We start from the raw sequence: 20,129 nt of genomic DNA on the forward strand, positions 1-20,129 counted from the left end.
TGTCAATTAAAACATCCCCTTTCCCAGGATTAAACTGTTCTTAGGGTGTAAGGCACCATGAAAATATGTGTGTTAAGATCCGTGTAGGGGCCAGAACTGTGGCTTAGCAGGTAAAACCCCCGCCTGCAGTGCCAGCATCCCATATGGGTGCCGGTTCGAATCCCAGCTGCTCCACTTCTGATCAAGCTCTCTGCTATGGCCTGGAAAACTGTAAGAGATGGCCCAAATGCTTGGGCCCCTGCACCCACGTGGGAGACCTGAAAGAAGCTCCTGGCTCCTGGCTTTGAATCAGCACAGCTCTGGCCATCACAGCCATCCGGGGAGTGAACCAGTAGATAGAAGACCTCTCTCTCTCTCTCTCTCTCTCTCTCTCTCTCTTTCTCTGCCTGCCTCTCTATAACTCTGCACTTCAAATAAATACATCTTAAAAAAAAAAAGACCCATGTGGATTTTTATGGAAGTGTCATAAAAATCACAGGTGGTGTCACATCCCTAGAGATGCCTCTGCCCACCACTCTCTGTGTTTCCCCTCCCACACCCACTTCTCCTTCAGGGCCCACAGCCCACTCATGATAGGTATATCTGTGTGGGGCAACCCAGGTTCACACGTGTGTGTGTGTGTGTGTGTTTGCTTTCTCACCTTTTGAATAACATTCACCTTATTCATGACAGCACTAAGAATTCTTATCTTTGTACATGGCAAGGATCTGGAATAACAATGCATACCCCCTCCTCCACTTCAGTCCTTCCTGTTTAGCTGAATCTGTTTGCTGGGTCTAGAAGACTATATTATACCTCTTTCCTCATTTGTCTCTATTTTGGAAATTGGAACATTTCAATTAATTTCCAAACATGAAGCGTTAATAACCATCATATAGTGCAATCTCTCAGCAGAACTCAGTCCCAATATGTTGCTGGAATAGAAACACTTAGCAAGCACTGGCCGTTCTGTTTAACACTTTATATACTTCCCTTCTTTACTCTGCAGCACACACACTTCAGCTTTACACTTTATACTGCAGCACACACGGATCTCCTCATTTAAGACACAGGAAACTTGAGCACAGGGAGCTGAAGTAACTTGGCCCTGGTTACACATTAGTAAGTAGTAAAGTCTGTTTGACTCCAAACTCCTAACTATAGCAATATTGAGATTAAATGAAGCATATGGGCAGTCTACTCTTACAAAAGAGAATTCAGAAGCATGTCTATTAAAAGTCAGGACACGTCTGCAAACAGTAGCATTAATTTTTTCTTGTCTGTTTTAAGTGAGAGTATCTAGCAAATCTTGGGATCTGAATAAATACTGGTGATTCCAGGAGAATGACCTGGAAAGAATGATCAAGGCAATAATATATGTGATTTCCTTAGGAGACTTAACTGTCACCTCCACTCCTACCCACAGGTTAGCACATTAGACAAAATATTTCTCCCAGCTTCAACTGTAAAATGATGCCTTGTTTATTACAATAATACAAACTTGGTTATTAAGGGGAAACTTTTATTTTAAATCATATTGTAAAAAAGACCTTTTACTCTTTTTCATTTTTTAAAAGATTTTATTCATTTGAGAGGTAGAGTTACAGATAGTGAGAGAGAGAGAAAGAGAGAAGTCTTCATCCGCTGGTTCACTCCCCAAATGGCTGCAACGGCTGGAGCTGAGCCAATCCAAAGCCAGGAGCCAGGAGCTTCTTCCAGGTCTCCCACGTGGGTGCAGGGGCTCAAGGACGTAGGCCATCTTCCACTGCTTTCCCAGGCCATAGCAGAGAGCTGGATGGGAAGTGGAGCAGCCGGGACTCGAACTGGCATTCATATGGGATGCCAGCACCGCAGGTGGAGAATTAATCCACTCACCACAGTGCCAACCAGATCTTCTACTCTTAAAGATAAATAAGTTTATTATTCTTGTATTGCAAATGAGGAACAATGGCTTCCCTTTGTGTCCCTGGCTGCCCTGACTATTGCTGGGCTCAATCCTGAATTGCTGTAGCTTCCCTTACTGCCTGGGAAGGGGAAGTGGGTCTGTGCCTTCTAGCTTGAATAGCTTTGTGTTTGGCCAAGAGCTTTGCATTTTCTTCCCTGGGGCTGGAAAATTTCCTCTGTTGAATGATCCCCTAGAGTTCCAAGCTGACTAAACTCTTTGCTACCTCAGGATGATTCTATCCCATAGAAACTGGGGATGATCTTTATCTCTCCCCTTCTTTAGGCTTAAATGCACTCATGCTGGATTCCGCATAATCAGATGTAGTTTACCTCCTGCTTCACAGAAACCCTAGGGTCCACAGTGAATATCTGTGAACATTTTTTAGGACAGCTGTTTCTTTCTAGGACAACCAAGGAAAAGTCCAATTGATGTTGACTCAAATGAATGGATAAGTTGATAAGACATAGTTGTTCAGTAAGCTTAATAGTTATGTTACATGATGACAGTTTTGTGGCACAGGTTTATATATTCAAATATAATATGTAGTGCATTCACATGTATACTTTAGACATTATGACTTACTTATTGGGATATGCAATTTTTAGCAAATTATAATCATGAGTTGGTTTTGAAACACTTCTTATCAAAGAATGAGATCCAGGGGCCGGCGCTGTGGTGTAGCTTGTACAGCTGCCTCCTGCAGTGCCGGCATCTCATTTGGGTGCTGGTTCAAGTCCCTGGCTGCTCTACTTCCGATCCAGCTCTCTGCTATGGCCCAGGAAAGCAGTAGAAGATGGCCCAAGTCCTTGGGCTCCTGCACCTGCATGGGAGACCCAGAGGAAGCTCCTGGCTCCTGGCTTCAGATTGGTGCAGCTCAGGCAGTTACGACCAGCTGGAAAGTGAACCAGCAGACTCCCCAACCCCCACTTCTTCTCTCTCTGTGTAACTCTGACTTTCAGATAAATAAATAAATAAATAAATAAATCTTAAAAAAAGAGAATGAGATCCAGACCTACATTAATAAAATGATGCAGGCACTTTGGCCAAGTGGGGAAGAACCTACCCATATATCTATACCTGTGTCTCTAGCAAGTTGGCCAACCCTGTCAACTCAATCTCTTTGGATGTTTGTCTTAATACTTTCAAAGTTTTATTTATTTATTTGAGAGATTATGGGAAGTGTGGAGAGAGACAAAGATCTTCCATCTGCTGGTTCACTTCCCAAATGTCCACAAAATGGCTACAAATGGACTGAGCTGGAGCCAAGAACTCAACCCAAGTCTCCCATGTGGGTGGAAGGGGCCCAGTTACTTAAGTTATCACTAGGGTCTGCCATGGCAGAAAGCAGGAGTCAGGAGCCAGATCCAGATACCAAATACAGGCCTGCCAATGCAGGGTGTGAAATCTCAACAGCTCAGTTGAAATTACATGAATAGAGAGCCTGGGGTTGGGCGACTACATGTGCAGTCCAAGGTTATGTCAATTTTCAAAATTTTTATGGATATTTTTCTCTGTCCCCTCACTTGAGAATTACAGAGTGTGACTCTTGGGTCAAAATCCTGTCAAATCTTAGCATTAAAGTAGAAGCTTGATACATTGTTCCACTGAAGAATTTTGGTGATTATAACAGTAAAAAATAACATAATAATACCATGTCTTATTGGAAATGATTTTTTCAATAGAAATCATTTTAGTCTGCAAAGGAATTCCACATTAGTTATCTTATGGTATTCCCATATCAGCCTAGGGTATAATGGTCTGGAGTGGCAAGAGTGTCTAAACCAAATTCTTTTTCCTTGCCCAGTAAATTAATGGAAGAAGGAAAAGGTACCCAGGGAAATGATGCCAACAGGGGCTGGCACAGTGGCTCACTTGGTTAATCCTCCACCTGCGGCGCCGGCATCCCATATGGGCGCAGGTTCTAGTCCCAGTTGCTCCTCTTTCAGTCCAGCTCCCTGCTGTGGCCCCGGAGGGCAGCGGAGGATGGCCTGAGTGCTTGGGCCCCTGCACCTGCATGGGAGACCAGGAAGAAGCACATGGCTCCTGGCTTCAGACTGGCGCATCGCCAGCTGTAGTGGCCATTTGGGGAGTGAACCAATGGAAGGAAGACCTTTCTCTCTGTCTCTCTCTCTCACTATCTATCGCTCTACCTGTCCAAAAAAAAAAAAAAAAAAAAAAAAAAAAAAGAAATGATGCCATCAGAGGAAACCAATTTTCTATTAAGAACAGCAAATTGAAGGATTTTTAGGAGGTGTGTGTGGTTATGTGTAGTTGGGAGGGACCTTGGCAGCTGTCTTGCCTAACTTCCATTTTAAAGCTAAAGAAATAGGCATAGTAGTAAGTGTTTGGCACAACAGGTAAGGCACCTCTTGAGATCTCCACATCCGTATCAGCATGCCTGGGGTTCATTCCCAGTTCTGCATCTGATTCCAGCTCCACTGATGCGTACCCTGGAAGGCACAGATGATGATTCAGTAGTGGGTCCTGGTCATGCTTGTGGGTGACCTAGGCTGAGTTCTGGGTTCCTAGCTTTGACCTGGAATTGAATCAGCAGATAGAAGACCTCTCTGCCTTTCAAATAACTAAAAATAAAAATAAATTGAAAAAAGAAACAGAGGCATAGTTAAGGGAAGATACTTGCCCAAGATCACATAATCGGTCAGAGCAGACCTAATCTAATGTATTAAATTTTATCAGAAGACCCAAAGAAAGACTTAAGGGGATTTGAGCAAGTTAGTAATGATTGGAATATACTGTGATCTAATCACAGTTTACATAAAATTGCATTCTGCATGGCTGATGTGTGGCCAGTGTACTAATAAGGAGAGCAAATACAGGTTGTTGCAATGGACTGGGAACAAAAGATGACTAAAGCGATGACAGAGATAAGATATGGACTTAGGGACGTATTTTGGAGAGAAAATCAATGAAAGTGTGTGACTGGATGTGTGGCATTAGGGGGGACATGGGCAGATGGAGATTCCATTACATAGATGCAGAGCCAAGGAGAAGAATAGCTCTGAATGTGCTACATTTGAGATGATTTCCATAAACAACAAGTAGATATTTACAAAGACAGTTCGATATGTAATTTAGATTGGGTTCAAATGCTGGCTCTGCTGTTTACAATGTGGGCCTGAGAAAGGTTTTCTTACCTAATTCCTTCATCTGTAGTGGTTCAACATTCTTTTTTATTTTTATTTTTAGTCTTGTTTTAAAAAAATAAGATTTGTTTATTTATTTGAAAGGCATAGTGACAGTGAGAGAGAGAGAGAGAAAAATAGAGAGAGAGATTTTCCATCCACTGGTTCACTTTCCCAGTGGCTGCAACATTTGGGACTGGGCCAGGCTGTAACACTGGGGCTGGGTCTCCCACTTGGGTGGCAAGGGTTTAAGCACTTGGGACATCTTCAGCTGCCTTCTAAGGTACATTAGCAGGGAGCTTGATTGGAAGCAGAGCAGCTGGGGCATAGCCCGGTGCTCATGTGGGATGCATCACGGGCAGTAGCTTAACCTACTACAGGATTCCATTGCCTTCAGGCACCTTCCTAACAGTGAGTCTCCTACACCAATAACAATTTCACTCCACATGTGTGTACATGCATGTATGTGCCCGTATATGTAAAATGGAGCTAACTTATAGCAGCGAAATAACAACCCCCGGGCTATTACAGCTTGTTGGTTAAAAGCAATCTTTGAACCTCCAACTGCCTGTGTTTGATTCTGGATTCACTGTGACTGTAGGTGTATGACCTTGGGAAGCTTCCTTGACCTTTTTGTCTCATTTTCCTAATCCTAAAATGGGGGTAATGATAGTGCCTATCTCATAGGGTCGTTAAGTAATGCTTGCATTAGATAATACGTACAAACTGCTTAGGGCTGACACAGAGCACGAGATGTAAGTGTAGCTGATGCTATTATCTCACCGGGTTGATATGAAGAGGTGAGCTAATACACAGGTAAGCAATCAGCATGTATTTGCTGTTCAGACATTAAAGTCTCCCTTCTTATTGTCCCACCTGAATTCTGTTTCAAATGGACTTTACCTTCTTTTGGATTTTGTAGACGTGGACACTTTCTCACTATGAAAAAGCCCACTCAGTGGCCCAGCAGTTTAAGACGGGAGATAAAGTCCAGTGAAGGAGACAGGAGTTTCTAAGGGGTGGGGGAGCACCATGCCAGTTGTGGAGACAAATACAGACCTCTGTGAAGACTGCCGGAGAAGAGTGGGGAGTTTGGAGCACTGGCTGCTACGAGATGGATTTTCATCCAGTGATTACCAATGACGCAGGCCTCTCCAGATATCTGAAGGCACTAATTCAATGATATCTAAAAGCCTCACTAACCCTTCCTGAAGCCTTTGTGTGTGTCATCCTTGCTAGTCCTTCGTTCATTCACCCACTCATCTGTTCCAGGCTCAAGGGAGGCAAGAAGGGGAGACAAAGAGAGGTTTTTATTATGATGGCTTTGAAGCCCAAGGCAGAAAGATAGAAAATAAACACGTAGAACTCCTAGTGTGGGATAAATTCCAGGGAGGACACTAAATCAGGGCCATCAGGAGAGACACAGAGGTGATGTGTGAGTCAAGGCCCGAGGGAGGAGCGCCTTCCAGCCAAGGCAGCATCCCCAGCACAGGGTCTGCCTCTTCTTGTTGCTGCCATTCTGTAGCCCCTTTTCCTGTCCTCCAAATTTACAGGAATACCAAGGTTTCTTACAGACTCAGCTCCATGATGCACTTAGTAAACTCCATGCAGGGGTATTGGCTTCCAGGGACGCTGTAACAAATGACTGCAATTTGGGTGGCTGAAAACAACAGAACTGTGGTCTCCCATGTCCAACATCTGGCTGGGCCACGTTCCTTTTGGGGACATTTAAGCAGACCCATTCCTTACCTCTCCCAGCTTCTGAGAGCTGCCTCAGCCTTCCTGACTCCATCCACTCTCTCCTCTGTCTTCATACTCCCACAGGCCAAAGCTAGGTGCTTTCTCCAGGCTCCCATGGGGGCAGCAGGGACCTAATCGCTTAAGCCACCACCTGTTGCTTCCTGTGGTGCACCTGAACAGGAAGCCGCAATGGAAGCAGAGCCAGGACTTGAACCCAAGCGCTCCAATATGCAATGCAGGAGTCCCAGGCAGGTCCTAACTGCTGTAACAAACACCTACCCATAACTGCACAGATTATTTTTTCTACGTATGTTCACAAGGCCAAGTTCAGACCATTAGGACATGAGCACCACTTTGGAGAGCTACCTTCAATCCATTGCACTCGGTGAGGGGCTTTGGGGGTCTCTTCTTTGCCCTTCTTTGGGACTTCCTCACATTTCCCATTTTTCCTCCCCAAGTTGAAAGGTTGTCTTAATTTAGAACTACCATGTTTTCTCCTTCCCTCCCTCCCACCTTTCCTCCTTACCTTTTCTGAGGCAGTATTGATTACAGAACTCCATGAGGCAGATGACTGAGAATGATCAGAGATGGAGATGTGTATGTGTGCCCGTGTGTGTGGTCGTAGGCATTCCTGTGGGCTAAGCACAAGGTGATGGCCCTGGTGTGTGTTTTGGAGTTCCAATGACAAAGTAGGTCAAATTTCCAGAGTAATTTTTAATTCTCTGTTTGTTGGCCAAGCATCCACTAGATAAATGTAATAAATGTTAACTATCTGGAAAAATGAAGAAATTCTGCCTTTTCCCATCTATACTTTACATAACTAGGTTGCCTTTCTCATTCATGCTTTCATTTGTACTTTTTCTACTTTTGAATAGTTTAAGTTTTATTGTGGTGTAATATATATGCAATAGGTATTAGGTTCATACACTAATTGCACACTATGAATTTTTTGGATGCGCACACCCATGTAACCACAAGTCAAACCAAATGCCCAGAGGCTGTTAATACCTGCCTCCCCACCACGGTACCACTATTCTATCACCATAGACTTAATTGCCTGTTTCTGAACTCCTTATAAGTTCACAGAGTTCCTGTGCATATTTGCTTCTCTCAATATTGTGTCTGAGAGATTCATCTAAGCTCTTCTGTGTAGCTGTAGTTCATCCTTCCCCACTACTGCATAGTATTCTAATTTATGATATATTACCATTTAGTTTGTTACTCTAATTTGTGTTGTTGGGGGCCAGCACTGTGGTATAGTGGGTAAAGCTGCCACCTGCAGTGCTGGCATCCTATATAAGCGCTGGTTCAAGTCCCGGCTGCTCCACTTCTGATCCAGCTCTCTGCTGTGGCTTGGAAAAGCAGTAGAAGATGGCCCAAGTCCTTGGGCCCCTGCACCCACATAGGAGACCTGGAAGAAGCTCCTGGCTCCTAGCTTCAGATTGGCACAGCTCCAGCCATTGCAGCCATTTGGGGAATAAACCAGCCGATGGAAGACTTCTCTCTCTCTCTTTCTCACTCTCTGCCTCTCCTTCTCTTTCTGTGTAACTCTGACTTTCAAATAAATAAATAAATTTTTAAAGAAAACTTTGTGCTGTTTCCATGTGTGAACTATCATGAATAAACTTGCTGTGCATCTTCTTGTACAAAGTTGTGCTCTTTTTGTACAAATCCTATGAATAGACACATGCTTTCTTTGAGTGGGTGTATCCCCAAGTGGCGTTTTGGGGCCATAGGATAGGTATATGTTTCATTTTCCTAAGTACTGTCCCAGAGTTTTCCAAAGCAGCTATTCCAGTTTCCACTCCAGCCAGTCCGTATCCTCACCACTTGATATAATCAGGCTTTGAAACTGTAGCCACTGGGTTGGGTACATGTGGGTACTTCAAAAAGTTCATGGAAAGGGGAAATTAAAAATCAGATGAATTTCCCCCTCTTCCAGGCCAGCTCTCTGCTATGGCCAGGGAGTGCAGTGGAGGATGGCCCAGGTGCTTGGGCCCTGCACCCCATGGGAGACCAGGAAAAGCACCTGGATCCTGGCTCCTGCCATCGGATCAGCGCGGTGCGCCGGCTGCAGCGGCGGCCATTGGAGGGTGAACCAACGGCAAAGGAAGACCTTTCTCTCTGTCTCTCTCTCACTGTCCACTCTGCCTGTCAAAAAAAAAAAAAAAAAAGAAAAGAAAAAAAAAATCAGATGAATTTCAGTGCAAAACAGTTTTGAAATTCACTCATGCTTTTTTCATGGTACATATCTCCCTTGAGCTTTTCGATGATCCCACATGTCTTCTTTAACAGTGTCTGGGCGAGACCTCCCTCTTTACAAGTTTGTCCTCCTCTGGGTACTTTCCTCATTCTCTAGGGCACCCACACAGGCGAGACCTTCAAAAAGTGCATGGAGAATGTGTATGCTGGGGCCTGCACTGCAGTGGGTTAAGATGCTTCCTACAATGTCTGCATCCCATATGGGAGTGCTGCTGTGATTCCTGCTACTCTGCTTGCTATCCAGCTTCCTGCAAATGCACCTAGGAGGGTAGCAGATGATGGACTTGCCATTGATGTGTTATCAATGACCTTATCCATGGACACTGAACTTTGAATTTTATTTATACCGCATATATCATGAAATTTTAGTCTTTTGACTTTTTTTTCCCAAGCATATACAAGTGTGAACATGAGCTCTACAAAGACAGGAAGCAGGCTGGGGTTAGATCACAGTCAGTAGTTTGGCAAGTTCTCACATATTTTATAAATAGAAAGTCTTCATTTTAATGAATTTTAATTTATCAACTCTTCTTTTGTTACTAGCATGTTTAATTCACATACAAGAAATCTTTGTTTATCCCAAAGTCACGAATATATTCTCCTTCCTTTTATTCTTGAAGCTTTCCTTCATCTACGGTTCACCTGGGATTAAGTTTTGTGTGTGGTGTGAATGGCAGATGCTGTGCCATTGTTTCTGTTCATGCAAGTTATTATATGATCTTTCCAACTTTACTATGCACCAATGGCTTGCCTGCTCTGGGACACTTTGCCTGATTTGCAGCTACTTTTTGAAGTTGTATTATGTACCATTGCATGTATCTGTTTACATGTTTTTCTCCTACTATACATGAGTTATTTGAAGAAAATCATCAAGTTAAAGAAAGCTTTATCTTGATTATCTCCAGCATCTGCCATGAATTATAGCACAGAAAAGGGGCTCATGAAAATTTAATGTGTGAGTAAATGAGTGGGTCCACATATATAGACAATACACATTATATACACACCTGAGTACAAGGACTATGTAGACACATGGATTCAGTAAACAAATATGGACACACAGCTTTCCGCACCTCCTCCTGGACACACACAGCTAAAGTATAACTTCAGAAGCCACTAATACTTCCGCCAAGCACCTTAGAGAGAAGACAAAATGTACTCAGTATTGATTAATGATTAAAGTCTTGGCTCCTATGTCAGACTGCCTGGGTTTAAATACAGGATCCATCTCTTAGTGGGTGTTAAAGCTTCCGTGGGTTACTAAACTTCCAAGTGTCCCAGTTATATCATGTGTCAAATAAAAAATACTCACATGGTGTTTTAGAAAGAGTTAATACACATAAAACAATTAGAAGCCTGAAGGCTCAATGAGATAGGAATTTTTGTCTGTTGTGTTTGCTTTAATAATCTCTAGCTCCTACAAGGGTGTTTGGCACACAGTAGGTGCTCATTAAATGTCCACTGAGTGGATGAACAATATCTGGGTCATTAAAACTGATTAACTATTGGCTATTACTATATGAATGATATAAAAGTTCTGAATTTAACATGAATTTCAGAGCAAATAAAATGTCTCCTCAGTTGATTACAATAAAAAGTGTCACTTGTATGATTTAAAAAAAAAAAGTTCTGAATTTCCATTGCATCCATTCCCTGGGCCCCCTAATTGGAATTTTCACTTTGGGAGCCATAGCATTTTTCTGCAATGACAGTAGGTGGCAGCATCAGCCTCTTTTTGAAATTTCCAGAAAATTCTAGTGTACCAGTTCTAAAAGTATTCACAAGTTTCTGTAGCCAATCTAGATTCAATTTTCATCAATACACAACATTAATTATTTGAATTATCACAGACTAGCTCCAAACTGTCCTAATTTGTGGCTAAAGAAAAAAATGACTCCTTCCAGGAAGGTAAAAATATTATTAGGAGTTCAAATTTGCTTTACCACAGAAGTCTCCTTTTTCTGGGTTTTTACAGCCTTTTTGTAACAAAGACTGCTTGACAAATGATGAACCCAAATCTCTTCCTTCAGACCAACTAGGTGTAACCATGTTGGCCCATCCCATAAGAAACAATGACGCAAAACTACTCCTCTGTTTTGACAGACCTTTCAAGTTACTCGGAAATCACCGTTGAGAAGCAGAAATTTCTGAGCACTTTTGAGGGTAATATCTCATGGTGTTAAAAAAAAGAACCTTCACTCAGAAATTAACAGACCTGGATTCCAGTGGTGCTCAGGAAGCTCCATGCCTCCAACCTAAGCACGTCTCTCAGCCTTTCCATCAGCCAATTTATTTCTAGAACAAGGACCAGAATGTCTGCATTACGTACTTGGAAATGTGGTCAGTGAACCTAAATGGCACCATCAGGCCAGCGTTGCAGGCTTGGTGAGTTAAGCTACCACCTGAAACGCCAGCTTCCCATATGGGCGCAGGTTCAAGTCCAGACTGCTCCACTTCCGATCCAGCTCTCTGCTTGCTGATGCACCTGGGAAAGCAGTGAAGTTGCCCCATTCTCTGGGGACCTGCACACACCTGAGAGACCCAGATGAAGCTCCTGGCTTCAGCCTGGCACAGCTAAGGCCGACAGGACCATTGAGGAAGTGAAACAGCTGATGGAAGCCCCCTACCCCCCGCCCGTAAATCTGCCTGTCAAATAAATAAAATAAATCTTCAAACAAAATGGCACCATAAACTGTAAGGGGCAGAACCTGCATTATAAACCAGAAAGCACTATAAACTTCACACCGCATGAGCTAATGTTAGAATCATCCCCGTTTTACCTGTGAGGGAAACCAGTTCTCTGCAGTTAAATGGGCTTGCCTTAGTTTTCTCATCTGTGAAATGGGACTAATGATAGCAACCCCACCTACTGCTGTGAGCTGTGAGGAAAAAATAAGATAATAGATGTGAAAGTACATCTACAATGAGAGTGCCCTCACTGGGATGAGGTTACTAGTTTAAGCAAATGGCTTCTTTTAGATTTCACAAACAATCCTAAGGAAAACAATATGTTACTAAATTGTCTTTTAAAAAAAAAACAACCATCCTTGTTTTACTAACTGCAGAAACCCCAAGAAATTGCACATTTTTAACAGACAGGACGGAGAGGCTGAAGGTGTGACTGCATTTAGGGAAAGGCGAATGATATTGATTTCCTATGCAGAGTTGGTACTTGATAAATGCTTTCTGAATACCTTTGTTAAAATTAAGCAAAACTGTAGACAGCAAGTGTTACTTGAAAGCATGAACTGTGAACCAACATTTATTGACTGTCTACTGTGTACCACCTATTTTCAAATTCGCTATGTCATTTAGTTCTCCCCAGAACCGAAGGAAAATGTCAACCCATTTAGAAGGTGCAGACACCAAGGCTCAGAGTGGTTACCCAGCCGCCGAAGTGCACCAGCACATCTGAGGTTTTCTGCCTCTAACCTCTCCTTCCTGCCTTTCTCCGCGAGTGTCACTGTGGACACCTCCCTTCAGTGCCCTGGAGGCAAGCACGGCATCAAATGCAGCCCTCCCAGCAGCAGGCCAGACATGCAGTGCACGTGTGTCTAGGCTAGGTGAAGTCCCCCATCAATGGGCAATGCTTTGCCAAGACCTTTGAGTCTGCCTCCGTTAAGTTCAATGTCTTCAGAAATTTGGGGTCTGACCTTTTGACTACACAATTTTATGTAAGGGAACTCAGCTACTTGTCTCTTAAATAGTTCCAGAGCCAATTCATACCCTTTCAAAAAATAAAAATGATTAATTCTTAAATGTCAGGGGTTAAAAAGAGAGAGAGAGAAAATTACGAGGTAACAAGAGATCTTAGAAATGAAGGCCATTCCGGTCTCTCGGGAGGTATCAGTGAGCTAAGAATGATGTGCTGTTGTTGCCACACATAATAAGTTAATCTTAAAAGGCATTTATCCCCGCTGATGTTTTTACACAGACTAGCTTAGTGAACTGGATGTCATTTTAATGCGTGAATTTTGGTAAGCTATGTTCACCAGGAATTTTAATTACTTAATTACTTTGAAATGACACCATTCTAAACTAGGAAGTCTGTTCTGTTGCATTTTATTTGCTGGTAAGATTGTTCTACTTTAGGGTTTAAAGTCGAGAGGCCTTCAAATAGATGTATGTGGTCAGATCGTTTTCTTTCCTATTATCTACAGAATGATATTGACACTCTATTTTATGACTTGCTCAAGTCCATTTGAATGAGTATTTGTAGCACTCTGTTCCCTTGAAGAGTTATCCAAATATACTTTTTTTTCCCAAATATACTTCTTGTTAGCATGGACCTAGCATCAGTTAACACTAGGATCTTTAAAAAAAAAAAAAAAAAAAACCTTGTAAATGGAAATGCAAAACTCCGATTTAAACATCCATTTATTTCCTCCTCTTAACTGCTTTTGAAACAGATTTTATCTTGATAAGTAGTTGATCTTATCCAAAGAACCTTAAGGCAAAAAAGGTTCTTAGCAGTCAATCTAGAACCGTCTGACGCAGTGACCTCCCAAAGCGACCACCGATGACTCACTGAGCCATGATACCAATTATCTCTAGTAGAAGTCTGGCTTTGAAAAACATGTTCCTTCTTCAACTGTTAAAGTATTTTCACAGGTGAGGAAAAGCAGCCAGAATACATAAAGAGTTTGATAACTACAGAATTCATGGAGTCACTGTCTTTTTCCAGCTTCAGATTTCGACATCATGTCTTGAAACCCATTGTCCCTTTAAAAGACAATTATGACCACAAGTGAAAAGTGAAATAACAAGACAGGGAGGCATACAGCAGAACATTAAGTGTCCCAGACACCCAAGGGCTTGGAACTCCATGGAGGGAAAGATCAGAGAGGGCTGCAGCCTCAAGAAAGCTTGTAGTTATTTATAGATGGGATTTTTTCAAGGACTTGCTTTGTGACTTAGAATTCCAAGGTGTATGTGTATGTGTGTGTTGGGGTGGGGAGGTGGCAGATGGCACAGTGGCTTACATTGCTGATTGGGACACCTGCATCTATTGGGGTGCCTGGTTCAATTCCTGGCTGTTCTACTTCAACATAGGGTTTTAGGCTGTTTTGCGTCTGGCCCTGGCTGGTGAGGACATCTGGGGAGTGAACCAGCAGATGCAAGATCTGTGTGTCTCTGCCTTTCAAATGAAATGAAAATAAATAAATACAAATTTACACAACAACAAAAAGAATTCCAAGGATGCTTATAATTACAAAGAGGGTTGGGTGGGCAAGGAAAAGACGCTGAAACTCTGAATTCCTTTTACAATGCCGTTGATTCTGAAACCTGCCTCTGATTGTTTCTGCTATTTAATGTTTCAAGAAAAGGCGTGTGGCTAGGGAAAGCAGTAGAAGATGGTCCAAGTGCTTGGGCCCCTGCACCCTCGTGGAAGACCCGGCAGACGCTCCTGGCTCCTGGCTTTAGCCTGGCCCAGACTTGGCTGTTCAGGCCATGGGAAGAGTGAACCAGCCGATGGAAGATCTCTCTTTCTCAGTCAGTTTGCCTTTCAAACAAATAAATGCATCCTGGAGGGGCGAATTCTCCCTCCAAAAGCTGTGTGTGGGATCTGTTTTCTGCCCTCCCTGGCTTTTTCCTGCCACTACACAGGAGTGGAAGTACTAGGTGTGGTGACTGGCGGTTGGTTGCTTCAGCTCCCAAACTGCCTTGGCGTTTCGCCTTCCTGGGCCAGCGCCACTTCTTAACCAGACCCAACGTGAATTCACTTGGTAGACACCAAACCCTGGGCAGGCGCTGGGCAGTGCGCACACTCAGCCCCAACGTCAGTTACTAAGGACCGCAGGGAAGCAGCCTAGGGCGAGCACCGGGGAGCCATAAACAACGTGTGGAGGGGGAAGTGAATGTTGTGAGGGGGTCAAGAAAGGGCTCAGCAAGGAGGGGCCAACCTAGAGAACACCGAAAGCAAGGAAGCATTTTGCTCACCAGAGAAGCCGAAGGTGCGCGCGTTATAGGCAGAGAGCGTAGGAGAGTCAGGGTAGGAAGCATGAAAGGCCTGTGCAGGACAGGGCGAGCGGGTGCTGGGGAGCTGCCTGTGGGGGTGCCGAACCCCAGAACCTCCTGCAGCTCCAACCCTTCCCGCTGCTGGAGGCACACGGAGAGGCACGGGGAAGAAAGGTCCAGGTGTCGGCCACTGTGCGTCCAGCTCCTTGCCAGGCGTGCTGAGGACATAAGGAAAGTCCCTTGCTCTGGCTGTGTTTACCCCCTAACTGGAAGAAAGATGGACACACGTACAACATGGCGGCCACCAAGGAAAGGCCCCACTAGCACTGGAGAGCACCCCTGGTGCCCCGGAGTCCCCCACGGTGGCACAGGTGTGCTGGGGGCCAGCGGCGGGGCAGAGGGGTGCAAGGCTTGGGGCTCCTTCTCCCCAAACTCAGGAATGAAGATAGGGGCTCGCGCTCAGCCCTGCTCATCACCCTGCACTGCTGTCTGTTCTACAAAACTGAGCCTTCACAATTACTCTGTTTCGGGCAGTCAGTAACTCTAGTTTCCAAAGGGGAAACTGAGGCACAGGAACTCAGCCCGGATTCAAATCCAGAGGCTTTGGCTCCAGAGACAAGCAATCCTTTGAATCACAGTATCCTCAGAATCCAGCTTGGTGCTTGAGGGTGGGTGTAAAAATCCTAGATAATAATTTTAAAAAAGCAAACAGTTTTCCTTGAAAATTGTTTTTTCGGATAATACAACTCAAGTCAAATTCTTAAAAGCCCCAGATCTGTAAGGGAGGGAAAATGCATTTTGGCTGTGGAGCCCTTAACTTTTGCCTGACCCTAGGCCAGCTAGAAAATATTTTTTTCAGTTTTTTTTTTCTCCTTTTGTGACAATTTGGCGTTTCTGAACGCTAGGGGCTCCCGGATTCTCTGGTTGGAGAGTAACTTTTCCTTTTAGGATTTTTTTTTTTTTTTTTGGAAGGGGGTGGGGGAAAATGTGGCCTTAATTATCCTACGTCTTAGGCAGCTTAAGGAAGGGGCTGTGCTTTCGCAATCCCATCAGAGCCAAGTAAGGAGGTCCCTCTCGCGCGCGCTCTCTCTCTCTCTCCCTCCCTCTCTTTTTTTAAAGGACCTCGTGAAATAAAAGTGCAGAAAACAAACTCAAGCGATCAGAGCAGCAGCCGCGGCGGCAGCAGCAGCAAGAGCAGGAGGAGGCGGAGGCGGCGGCGACAGAGCTGGAGTTGGGGCAGGCGCTCGGAGCTGCCCCGCGCCGCGGCTCCCATTCATAAGTCCCCAGCTGCAGGGAAGGGGCCGAGCCGGCGCTGCCTTCTCGCCAGCCCTGCGCGCCCCAGCTCTGCAGAAGTTTCTGCTCGCGCTCTCCTCCCCTTGCACTTTTGAACGTTTTGGCGAGAGGACAGCAGGGGCGCCCAGAGCAACAGAAACGACCCACCGTCCGCAGCCGGAGACAGGCAGCCGGCCCGGGCTGCACCGCCGCCGCCGCCGCAGCGCCGCGAGCCGGGGCCCAGCTTTCTCTCTCCAGCCGGGAGGCGACCGGCACGCCCGGGTGTGTGGCTGCTGTCGCGGGGCGGGAGGCTCGCGCCGCAGCCAGCGCCATGCAAAACTACAAGTACGACAAGGCGATCGTCCCGGACAGCAAGAACGGCGGCAGCCCGGCGCTCGGCGGCGACCCGCGCAAGAGCTGCAGCAAGCGGGCGCTGCTAGTCTGCCTCGACGTCTTCTGCCTCATCATGGGTGAGCCCGCGTTCCCGGTCCCCGGCCCCCGGCCCCGGGCCTGGGCTGCGCCCCGGACCCGCGCCGCGCTGTCAGCTCCGGGGGGCCCCCGCAGCTGCCCCGGGAGGCTGCGCGCCGCTCTGGCCGTGCGGCGCCCGCCCTCCCTGACCCACCGATCCCGGCCTGTGAATCAGTGACTCTGGGCGAGCTCCCTGCGAGTCGTCTCCCGCGGGGAGCTGGCTGGACCGTGGTCGAGAGCCCGCGCGCAGTCGGGGCCCTCCGCCGGAGTCCAATGGGTCGCCCCGGGAGCCCGGCTCCTGCCTGGAGCTGCGCTGCCTGCGCCGGCTGCGTGTAAACACTCAGCTCTTCCGCCGCCCCGGCCGCGCGGGCCTGTCCCTCGCTTCCCTTCTGCACGCCCCTAGGGTGGGGAAGGCGCTGGGGACCGACCCGACAGCCCCCTGCCCAGAGCCTGCTGAGTGCCAGGTGGCAGGCAGTTCCGCGGGCATCATTTTCACCAGCCCGGACCCGGTGCGGGGAGGGTGGGGAAGCCCATTTCACCGATGGGTACGCCGAGGCACTGCGATAGCAAGCCACTGCCTTGTTTGGGGTGGAATTGCACTCTCAGAAAGTTGAGGCGATCGTCCGCTTCTGGTTTCCAAAGCAGTTTTGGAAGCTGAAGCTGAAGAGCGGTGGGAGTTCAAGCAATTGGAGTGGGAGGGCGAGGAGGATTTATGAACTTGGGGGGGCGGAGAGCCCTCTTGACACGAATCTACAGAAGCTCCTAGGTTAAAGTCAGCGTAGGATTTCATTTTTTTTTTAATGTTGCATTTGTAAGCGAATCGTGGTGTAATGGAAAACGCACAGGACTTGTTATCAGAGCACTGGCCCGCTGCCGCTCGCTGGGTGTGCCACCTACCTGGCCTCAGTTTCTCCTCATTTGAATGACTTGGTTGAGGTAGATGCTCTCCAAGGCTTCTTCCTGCATGGAGAACTCGGAAGGGGTCCAGCAGCTGTTCTGCCAACTCCACTAACTGAAGAAACATCTGTGTTCCCAAGTCAGTTCCCTCAAAATAGAAACTCCTGCACGGAGACTTGAGTCCCCCTGTGTGGATTTGTCCACACAGGGCGTGCAAAGCTGAGACTTCTTAGGCTAGAGTTCTGCTTCCCGCGTATTCTGGCTCTTTCTGCTGTGGTGGCCTGCGGGTACAGAGTCCCCCATGCATTTGGTGTCACTGCCCATGGTGAATGTTAAGAGTCAGGAAAGGTGGAGTTCTTAAAAAAAAAAAATAAGAAGAGCCCCGGGCAGATCAGGAGAGAAAGCCGAAGGTAAAATTGTGCTGTGCGGCCTAGGAGAAGAGTGGCGGGGGTGCAGGTGGCAGATCCTAACCTTCCGCTCTTACTAGGAATTCTACCTTGAAGATGCTATGTAAAGGAATTGTCACTGGGGGGCCTCCCTTCCTGAAAGCTGCTGGCTTATTGTCACACACAATGGGACAGATTAGTACTTAAAGTCTTGTAACCAAGGGATTGAATTTCTTAAAAGCCCTCCTGGGTCCAGGAGGAATACAGGCAAACCCTGGACACAGGGAAGCTGTTTGCTGTGAGCTGGCCTGGGTGCTTCCCGGCAGCCCCTTGGCTGTTTTGGTGGTGGGAGGGCACTCTTTCTAGGCTGCCTGTGCTGAGTACCCTCCCACCTCTTGCTCTGTGATCAGAAAGGCAGGGCTGGAACACGCTTGACAGCCTTTGTACAGTTTCTTTGTTCTCCTGACTTTACTCTGACGATTTCAGAACGCAGTCCCAAGAGATGATGATGTATTCCACATAGGAAAAAGAAACTGCCAAAGAATTTGCAAAAGGCCATACCCATCAGCTGTAGTTTAGCCAGGGACGCAGAAACCCCAAGAAGTTCTGCCATGATGCAAAGTGTAAGTAAGGTGCATGGTGCACCTTGCAGCTCTTGGCTTGCAAGCTCTTGGCTTTCTCCATGTCCCTGAAGTCAATATTCTCAACCTGTCTTGTGTTTATTCATTGTCAAGCTTACATTTGAACAAATGATTTTGTTTAACTCAAAATGCAATCAGATACCAGGGCCATGTATTTTATTATAAGGGACACATAGCCACCTGTTTTAAAGGGTATGTGTTGTGCCGTGGAAACCATGACAAGAAAATCATTTTCAAAGTCACTTATTGACCAGAGTCTCCCCCGAGCGCAGGCCAGACTACAATATCACCAGTGAAATGCCTCTGATACTTTTAAAAACTGTTGGTAAGACAAGCAGATATCTTGAGATGTATATGAAAGAAGTCTGTTTGACTTCCAAAAGAAAAAATTATTAGCACAACATGTGATTTTAATATTCCACACACCACAGCCCTAAAAAAATTGTGTCTACTTAGTTTGCTTTTTGCCTAAGACTGTCAGTATGATTTAATTTTTAGATGGTTTACTGATCATATGGTCTGGATTAAAGAGCACTAATATATTAAGAAGAGAGACAGTTTTCTGTTTATTTTCCCCCAGGAATATATACCAAACCTCATCTCCTAGTCTCTGGAAAAATAAAGGCTAATGTGCTCTGTAAGTGTTATGCAAGTGGAAATACACACGTAGTTTAACGTGTTTCACATACCTTTTTGGAATGTTCAGATCTTGGGGAAAAAGCAAGAAGTCCACCCTTATTTGTGGGCCATAAGAATCTGGAGTCACAGGGCCTCCAAGAGGAGTCTACCTCCCATTGAACAGCTGTGCTTGGCAAGGAATTGCTCTGAAATGCCGTGATGAATCTTTGCAGGACACTTTTCCTGAAACTGAGGCTCTTGCAGCAATCAAGGGCTATGCATCATCTCCTGTTTTTTGTGCATTGTTTCTGGTATCTGAGTTACATGAGAGCAGCAGAGACACAATTCGCAGGCAAGAGGGGAATATCTACTGTCTTGTTAAGCTCTGTTAGCTTCAAGGGTACATTTTTATTATTATGTTTTAAAGATTTATTTATTTATTTGAAAGACAGATTTACAGAGAGGCAGAGGCAAGGAGAGAGGTCTTCCATCCACTGGTTCACTCCCTAAATGGCCACAAAGGCCGGAACTGGGCAAATGCAAAAACAGGAGCCAGGAGCTTCTCCCAGGTCTCCCACATGGATGCAGGGGCCCAAGCACACTTGGGCCATCTTGTACTGCTTTCCCAGGCCATAGCAGAGAGCTGGATCAGAAGTGGAGCAGCTGGGACTCAAACCAGTGCCCATTTGGAGTGCCACAGCGCTGGCCCCATCAAGGGTAAATTAACTTGTGTACTCTTTACTATAACCCTTAGGAAGAAATGCTGTCTGCTCTATGGACCAGAAAATCAAGTTTCAGGGAAGGGCAGGCCAGTTACACA

At 45.8% G+C, this 20,129-nt stretch overlaps 1 protein-coding gene and 1 long non-coding RNA gene across 2 annotated transcripts in view; one reads left to right on the forward strand and one right to left on the reverse strand.

Annotated features, from left to right (window-relative positions):
* Window positions 1-7,506: 7,506 nt before the first annotated feature.
* On the reverse strand, window positions 7,507-18,229 carry LOC138850647 (uncharacterized). Its single transcript, XR_011390695.2, has 3 exons — window positions 17,665-18,229; window positions 10,077-10,205; window positions 7,507-8,958 (listed from the first exon to the last, which is right to left on the reverse strand). It is a non-coding gene; the product is annotated as an uncharacterized LOC138850647 (long non-coding RNA).
* The window catches only part of PLPP3 (phospholipid phosphatase 3), an 81,784-nt gene continuing 77,843 nt past the window's right edge, over window positions 16,189-20,129 (forward strand). Inside the window, exon 1 of the mRNA XM_002715957.6 lies at window positions 16,189-16,769. Coding sequence (XP_002716003.1) covers window positions 16,631-16,769 — 139 coding nt within the window. The 5' untranslated portion in view covers window positions 16,189-16,630. The remainder of the gene's footprint in view (window positions 16,770-20,129) is intronic.

Source organism: Oryctolagus cuniculus, chromosome 7, assembly GCF_051225735.1.
Source record: "Oryctolagus cuniculus isolate XC-2025 breed Fujian yellow rabbit chromosome 7, ASM5122573v1, whole genome shotgun sequence".
Taxonomy (NCBI): Eukaryota; Metazoa; Chordata; class Mammalia; order Lagomorpha; family Leporidae; genus Oryctolagus; species Oryctolagus cuniculus.